The sequence below is a fragment of the Miscanthus floridulus genome, chromosome 10 (assembly GCF_019320115.1).
Source record: "Miscanthus floridulus cultivar M001 chromosome 10, ASM1932011v1, whole genome shotgun sequence".
Lineage (NCBI taxonomy): Eukaryota > Viridiplantae > Streptophyta > Magnoliopsida > Poales > Poaceae > Miscanthus > Miscanthus floridulus.
Genome location: NC_089589.1, coordinates 121,186,410 through 121,194,229, shown reverse-complemented (window position 1 = coordinate 121,194,229; position 7,820 = coordinate 121,186,410). Strand labels below are relative to the sequence as shown.

At 52.8% G+C, this 7,820-nt stretch overlaps 1 protein-coding gene across 2 annotated transcripts; it reads right to left on the bottom strand.

Annotated features, from left to right (window-relative positions):
* Positions 1 to 539: 539 nt before the first annotated feature.
* Positions 540 to 2,677, bottom strand: LOC136485538 (uncharacterized). Of its 2 annotated transcripts, none has more exons than XM_066482395.1 (3): positions 2,418 to 2,677; positions 2,097 to 2,251; positions 540 to 1,951 (listed from the first exon to the last, which is right to left on the bottom strand). In XM_066482395.1, the coding sequence occupies exons 2-3, from the start codon at positions 2,172 to 2,174 to the stop codon at positions 1,445 to 1,447; spliced, it is 585 nt and encodes a 194-aa protein (XP_066338492.1). In that variant the 5' UTR covers positions 2,175 to 2,251; positions 2,418 to 2,677; the 3' UTR covers positions 540 to 1,444. The 2 variants fall into 2 exon arrangements, with proteins under 2 accessions (XP_066338492.1, XP_066338491.1); XM_066482394.1 differs by having other exon boundaries at positions 541 to 1,951; positions 2,097 to 2,213; positions 2,418 to 2,673.
* Between the last annotated feature and the right edge of the window lie 5,143 nt (positions 2,678 to 7,820).

The following is a 7,820-nucleotide window of genomic DNA, read 5'->3' as shown; positions in this document are numbered from 1 at the left end:
AGACTTGAAGGTGTTCACTGATTATAATGAAAAACAAAGGGAAAAACACAAACTGGACTAAAAAACGATCTAAAACCAGCAACCAGAACTTGCCCTAGAACACAAACTCAACAACGCGAAACAAAGACAAAATTGCACGGCACAACAAGGCTATAGAACAGGAAATAGGTGGCGGTGTATATTTTTTTAGGCTTTTTGTGGACTATAGGTAATGCAAAAACAGTAACAATCTAAAGGGGAAAACAAAGTTATACCTAACGGGCAATAAGGGCTCTGATACCACTTGATGTAGACTAGGCCCGATCTTTCGAAAGGTATGATAGCATCGATTGGTGGATACTCGTCGTTCACGATCTAGGCTTCGAACCAAGATTGATTTGGACCCCCGCAACCGTTACATCACTGCTCCATTGGTTATCAACCACACGAAGGCGATTGACCTCACCGAGAAGGCTTTCCTGTAAGCGAATCGAGAACACAAGTAAGAACGGGATGAACGCAATCTGAAATTGCAAATAAATATGAGGCTTATGATAATGAGAAGGAGTTCAAGTCTTTATTCGAAAGGACTAATCATCACAGGCGAACAAGATCAAGAACTGGGGCCCTAGTTCATAGCAAACAGCCTTAGCGGCACAGTTGCAGCAAAACGATGTTTGTTTCACAAGGAAATCAAGAACTAAGCAAAACCCAAACCCTAAGGAGAGCGACGGCTGCTATTTATAGAGTCTTGGGCGTCACCCCTCTGGACGCGCCCCCTAATGGGCCCAAACACGATACACGGTCCAACGGACCAAAAGACGGTGTTGCAGCACCCTGGCAAATTCTGGATGTTGACTTGTTTCAACGATTCCCGTTGATTCCGAAGGGCTTTTGATGTAAGACCACTTGCATTGGCTTTGTTATCAAATTAGCTTTCCAACCATATGTGGATCGTCGAAAACGGAGTCCGGATGCATCCTGGGTGACCAGTTTAAAGAAGACTGGTCCTGTAGGCCGAGGCAGACTCGAACTTGAGTCGCTTTGGGCCTCCACCTCGGGGACTCGAACCGAATTAGCCTCGGACCTCCTTCTTAACTTGGACACCCTTGCTGGCCTCCTACCCCTCCATACCATGCGCCAAACATGGTCATATGCATGGGTGTCATGTCCTCATCACATACCATACCAATATATGATTTCTTTCCTAGTGTTCTCTTTCCACACAGTCTCCCCCTCATGCCGTGATTCAGGAGCACCAATCGGGTTAAGGTCAGAAATAAAGTCAACACAAAACTCAATGACCTCCTCTATTCTGTAGCCCTCAGAGATGCTTCCATCGGCCCGAGCACAGTTGTGAACATATTTTTTTAGATTCCCATGAACCTCTCAAAGAAGAACATATTGTGCAGGAATATTACAGGTCCTAGAATACTAATCTCTTTGACTAGGTGAACTCCCATGATCACGCCATCTTGAGGCTCAGGCACTGGTACATCCATGGACCCTGCCCCATCTCGTCCATCCTCCTGCAAACCTCGCCATGAAACCTCACCGGCTTCGCCTCGTCCGCCTCCCTGAACTGAGCCATCTCGGAGTCCGTCGACGTGGATAACACCGCAGTCGAACCGGAGTCGCAGTTAGACGATGCCTTGAACCGCTTCTGCTGTCGCCTCTCGACGTCACAGCTGCTGTTGTTGCTGCTTCTACTCGGTCCCGTTGCCAGTGTCAGCTCAAGGTTGCATTCCTCGGCCAGTGCAGACGCAGGTGAAGGTGTTGTGGCCTTGTTGAAGCTGGTGAAGCTGACAATATGCTGCTGAGGATTTGTTGTCGCCTTCTCACTACACCAGATGTCCAGCTGTGGTCTCGGCTTGACATCGACGACCACCGGGCCATGGCTCGCCAGAGCCGTCCTTTGTGCCTGCTGCATCAGCTGCTTCTGGACATGGTACAGCCGGTGCAGCTCGTGTACCTGATTGATTGATTGATTGATTCAGGAGAAACGCAGAGAGCGGTGAGAAATTGCGGTGACCTCGTCGAGTTGAGATGCAGAGATAATCCAGCACGTTTTGCAATATACATACTGCAGATAGAATGTGCCATCAGCTAATTAGTACCTGTTGTCTGAAGATCTGTTCTTGCTTCAGGATGGCCATCCTCATCTGCTCCCTGTCCATGTCCTGGTGAAGGTTCATGCCGAACCCCCTTCTCTCAACCGCGTGTCGGTCTCTTGTCTGTTTGATGAGAATTTGAGCAAATCAGTTACTCGGTGCTGCATGCAAATGGGAACTGTGATCCGGCCGTTGGAACTTCTGAATTTTCAGAGAAATTGTTCCGAGAAAACAAGAACAAGAAAATATCCCAGAAACACTACGGACTCTGAAACAAAACAGAAACAAAACATAGGACAAGAACAGAGAAGCAGCTTCTATGCTCACCTCTTTTCAGGATCTCCGGCACTCCTGGTGGGTCAGAAAGGGCAGTCTCTCTCCCTCTCTAATCTAGTTCTGGTTTCAAGAAATGGAGCAGAGAAGCAGAGAAGGACAAGAAGAAGCTCTGGTCTCTGCTGGGAGGCAAGCCGGCCGGCATGGCCTGTTATATCTAGCTAGCGAGGCAGGGGAGGAGGAGGAGGAGGAAGGAGATTGAGATATAAGATTCCTCAGCCCTGTTGTCATGAGCTTGCTTGCTTCTCAGTCACAGCCCATGTGTGGGGTCCCCTCCTCTCCTCTGGCCCTGTGTAGGCATGCCAAACAAATCCAAGCTCCTCCGGCCAATCACCTCGTGTATCTTAGTGTGCCAAAGGTGCTTCCATGTAGTGCCAAGAAAAGGATAGGCCAAACATAATCAGGGAGCAGACCCCAGCTGCCGTATTATTCTAATCTCCGTCCAACCTCAAATCCCTATGCGTCCCCCTCCCCCCTAATATTTCTGCTTCAATCATGCTTGCCATTTCTTTCTTTCATATATATATAGGTTGACCTTGTAGATATGGTGTCCTCGATTTGTACTAATAATGTCAGATTGTTTTTGGCACCTAATGAAAATGAAAATAGATGGTGGCATCTTCAAGAAATTTTAAAGTTTTCAGATAGGTCTAACAATTTTGTTTTGGGAAATGTATATATTTTGTACTTCTTTGCAATGCTGGTTTGTGCATCTTCAATCATGCTTTTCAATTTTTTTCTTTCAAAGGTTGACCTCGTATAATATATACATTATATGCTTGCCTTGATTTTTGTACTAGTGTCAGATTGTTTTTTGGCACCTATAATATAAATTAAAATAGATGGTGGTATCTTCAAGAAATTTTGAAATTTTCAAATAGGTCTAGCATTTTTGTTTTGGGAACTATGTATTTTTGTACTTTTGTGCAATGTTGGTTTCTCCATATATTCTCGATAGGCTGTTTGTTGGTGCTTTGGTGTACTAACACGGGGACGTGTAACGAATCCTAGTCTTCCATTTCCGAATGTTTTGTGAGTCGATCACTACTCTGGGGGAGTCATTGAGGGGACAACTAGACAAGCCCTGTGGTTAGATCTCACGTATTCACATGGGAAGAGGATTAGTATTGTCATTACCAGTTGTCCAACCCCTTTTATATGTTGTATGTTGTATATAGTATCTGCGTAAGTCAAACATATCTGCTTCATATGAAAAACAAAGCTACCGAACGAATTGGGACAGCTCCTATAAACATTAGTGTCGGTGTTTCGGACCGACGGGTCCTCAACCAACTAGTAAATTTGTACTGCATGTTCCCAATCCCGGATGGTGATGCAAAGAGACACAAGGCTTATACTGGTTCGGGCAATGAGCACCCTACGTCCAGTTTGAGAGATCGATCTTGCATTCCTTGCACCGAAGTGCTCGTAGTAGGGGGTTACAAGCAGGGCGAGAGAGGGGGCTAGTCCCAGGTCTCTACGTGGCGTGGCGTGGACTGCTTGAGATGTTGATCTCAGACAGCGGGGAAGCTCGAGCGTTTGTCTGTGTGTTTATGCATGAGTTCGTTGCGTGGGCATAGGTCTCATTGTTCTTCTCCCCCCTATAAACGTCCCTGATCCCTCCCTTTTATAGTTAAATGGGGGGACAAGGGTGACACATGCGATAGCTACACGGCGTCGTGCGAATGGAGGTGGCATGTCCGAGCCCTGTAGCCTGTTACTGTGGCGGCGTGGGCGACGGAGTGGTCTCGTCCTTGAAGTACTGGGGCGACGCGCTGGTCACATCCGATCCTATGCGTCGCGGGAGCTCCAGTGTTACCTTGAAGCGGGCGTGGCTCTAGTGAGTACTGCGTGAGAAGCTGAGGCTCGGTTGGTGCCGAGGCCGAGCCATCGTGGGGGTCTCGGCAGACGTGAATCCCGAGATTGCCGAGACCCTGATGTAGATTGCCGAGGCTCGGAGGGAAAAGTTGATCTTGTACGCTGATTCCGAGGCTATGATGACCCGAACTAGACTCCCCATGCCGCGTTGTCTCTGGGGTGGGGGTTAGGTGGTATAGTGTAGCGCAGGCGCTGATCGTGGGCACAGCACCGGAGCACAATGGCCGGTAATCCCCGCCACGCCCTATCCGGGACGGTATGGCGTTGACGTGACTTCCCGTCTCGTCGGCCGCTCCGCGGTGTCAGGCCGTCGTTCGGCTGATATCGCGGTAGTAGTTGGTGCATTAATGGGACGTGACGCACTGTCGGGGAGACTGGTCGAGGTGGAAGCGACGGGTTGTTGCCGAGCCGGCTTTGAGCGAGACAGAGAATCGACATCTTGTCCGAGGCTTTACGCGCGGGGCCTCGGGCGAGATGGAGAATCGGTTCCCCATCGAGGCCCCCTGTGCGGGGCCTCGCGCGAGGCGGAGATTTGGCAGGCCGCCGAGACCTCCCGTGCGAGACCAGGAGCGAGGCAGAGAGCTGGTGGGCTTCGACGAGGCCGAGTTTTAACAAATGGCTTACCCTTTGGCTTTGTTTTTGATGGGGTTTAAGTGATTCTTTTGGTGTACGCTCGGGGTACCCTGTTGTATGGTACCCGACAGTAGCCCTCGAGCCTCAGCGAGAGAGTGAGCGCTCTTCTTGAGGTTTTGACTTGTGGTAGCTCCTGGCGGAATAGTGTTTTGTATTTTGAGGCCTCGGTGGGTGCGCGCGAGCGCACCTGCCAGGTGTAGCCCCCGAGGCCCTAGGGGAATGGATTCATTCCTCCAAGGTCTTTTTCTCACGTTGCCCGAGGGACGCTATCGTATTTGCCGAGCCCACAAGTGTGAGTTCGGGTCGCGGGGTCTCGGCAAGATCGTAGGAAGAACCCCCGTGCCTCTTCACGGAGCGAGACGGTGATCAGGAGTCCTCCTGACTTTTTGTGCGACCCTCGCGCCTCCTTTTCGCTCGAAAGGAGGGGTGGAATATGCCAAGCTACCCTTGATGGGCACGAGTGGTGGCATTTCCGGTGAGCTGTTATCGAGTGAGTCCGAGTGGAGGCCCGTGCCCCGTTCGCTAGGGGTCGGCTAGTGGTCAAGAGACGCACTCCAAGAGTACCAGAGGGTTTCTCTAGTGGGTGCCGAGGCTGTTCACTGGGCCCCGGTGGCTCGGTGCCTCCCTACGATGGGATCCCATTCGGAGACCTCCCTACCGGTCTCGGACACGACTTAGGGCGTCCCAAGCGTTTTGCTCACTCGGGCCTTGGCCCCGTATGGGCACGCCCACAATTGTCCCTGACTCTGTTGCCCTAGCGCGGCTATCAAAACCCTTAGTGGCCCAGCCTTTGAACCCCTGGACCGTAACAGGCTCAATGCCCTTTGTCGTGTTTTCTCGAATTTTCAAGTGCGGGCTTGGGTCGCTTGTCTTTGTCTTGGGTGCAGGAGGAGCCCCCGAGCCTCCACACGGAGCGAGAGGGTGGTCAGGGGTCCCCCTGACTTTTTTGTTCGACCCTCGCACATCCTTTTCATTCGAACGGAGGGGTTTTTTGCCGAGCCCACTCGTGCACGAGCCTGGGTCGCTTGGTCTTGGCAAAATTGCAGGGAGAGCCCCCGAGCCTCTGCACGGAGCAAGAGGGCGATCAGGAGTTCCCCTAGCTTTTTGTACGCCCCTCGCGCATGAGGGTTTGTTTGTCGAGCCCCCCTCGGATGCGAGCCTAGGTCACGGGGTCTTGGCATATCTGCAGGAAGAGCTCCCTAGCCTCTGCACGGAGTGAGAGGGCCGTCAGGAGTTCCCCTGACTTTTTGAATTGACCCTCGCGCGTCCTTTTTGTTCGGAAGGAGGGGTGTTTGGCCGAGCCCCCTTGAATGCGAGCCTGGGCCGCTGGGACTCGGCAAGGTTGCAGGAGGAGCCCCTTAGCCTCTGCATGGAGCAAGAGGGCCGTCAGGGGTTCCCCTGGCTTTTCATACGACCCTCGTGCTTCCTTTTCATTCAGAAGGAGGGGTGGAATATGCCAAGCTACCCTCGATGGGCGCAAGCGGTGGCATTTCCGGTGAGATATTATCGGGTGAGTCCGAGTGGAGGCCCATGCCCCATTCGCTAGGGGTCGGCTAGTGGTCCAGAGATGCACTCCAAGAGTACCAGAGGGTTTCTCTAGTGGGTGCCGAGGCTGTTCGCTGGGTCCCGATGGCTCGGTGCCTCCCTACGGTGGGATCCCATTCGAAGACCTCCCTACCGGTCTCGGACACGACTTAGGGCATCCCAAGCGTTTTACTTGCTTGGGCCTCGGCACCATGTGGGCTCGCCCGCGGTCGTCCCTAACTCTGTTGCCCTAGGGCAGCTGTCGAAACCCTTAGGGGCCCAGCCTTCGAACCCCTGGACCATAATGGGCTCGGCGCCCAGTTCCTTCATCTGAAAGGAATAGGGTGGGGGGAATGTCTCCCCCATCGGCTCGACAATGGCTGGTGCGCCTTTTGAGGCGATTTTCTCGGGGAGGCGGAACAACGCCTGCTGCCGCAGCGGTCAGGCGCAACGTGGTGTTAGCAGATGGGATGTAACTGTTCCCGCGATTAATGAGGAAAAGGTGGGCACGTGGGCGGTAAAATCGGATCAGGATTAACCGCGCCGGATCTGAGGGAAACTTCCCCAATTTCATCGCCCATCCGTTTCGCCTTCATCCTGCATAAATACACAACGAGCCTCGCCCCTCCCCTCCTTACCTTGCCCGTAATAGCCTTGCCATCTTTGAGCCATCGCTAGAGCAGAGAGCCCCGGGAGGAAGAAGGGAGAGAGGTGGGGCGGAGAGAGAGAGAGAGAGAGAGACTCACCACCGTAGTCGAACCCTCCACTGTACTCATGGCCGATGACATTGTTGTCATCGAGGCAGACCCTTGGGGTCCATCCGATGTCACCATGGAGATGCTTCAGTCACTCATCGATGGCGGGCTTCTTCGTTCGGTTACTGACCCCAACAGGCTAGAGTGGATCGATCCGTCGAGCGAGCCGGAGCCGAGACCTCACCACGGTTACGTCGTGAGCTTCGTGTCTTTTCACGAGCGCAGCCTCGGCCTTCCGGCGGACCGGTTCATGCGGGCGCTTCCGCACTACTACGGCGTGGAGCTCCACAATTTCAACCCCAATTCTATCGCGTAGGCGGCCATCTTCGTTGCTGTCTGTGAGGGGTATCTGGGGATTGCCCCCCATTGGGAGCTGTGGCTCCACCTTTTCCAGGCGGGGCACACCACCAAGCCGACGAGTACGTCGGGCACGAGGAAGGCAGTGAGGGTCGGTGGCTGCACTCTCCAAGTGTGCCAGGACCATCAGCACCTCTACATCCTAGCCCAGCTTTCGTCAACCAATCGCCGATGGTACGCGAGCTGGTTCTATCTTCGCAACGACGATAGTGGACTTCCCCCCTACACCGGGCGGATCATGGGGAGCTGC

Coding starts and splice junctions, on each gene's coding strand:
- LOC136485538 (XM_066482395.1), bottom strand. CDS start 2,174: ATGAACCTTCACCAGGACATGGACAGGGAGCAGATGAGGATGGCCATC. Junction 1,952..2,096: donor AACAGATCTTCAGACAACAG/GTACTAATTAGC, acceptor TCAATCAATCAG/GTACACGAGCTGCACCGGCT.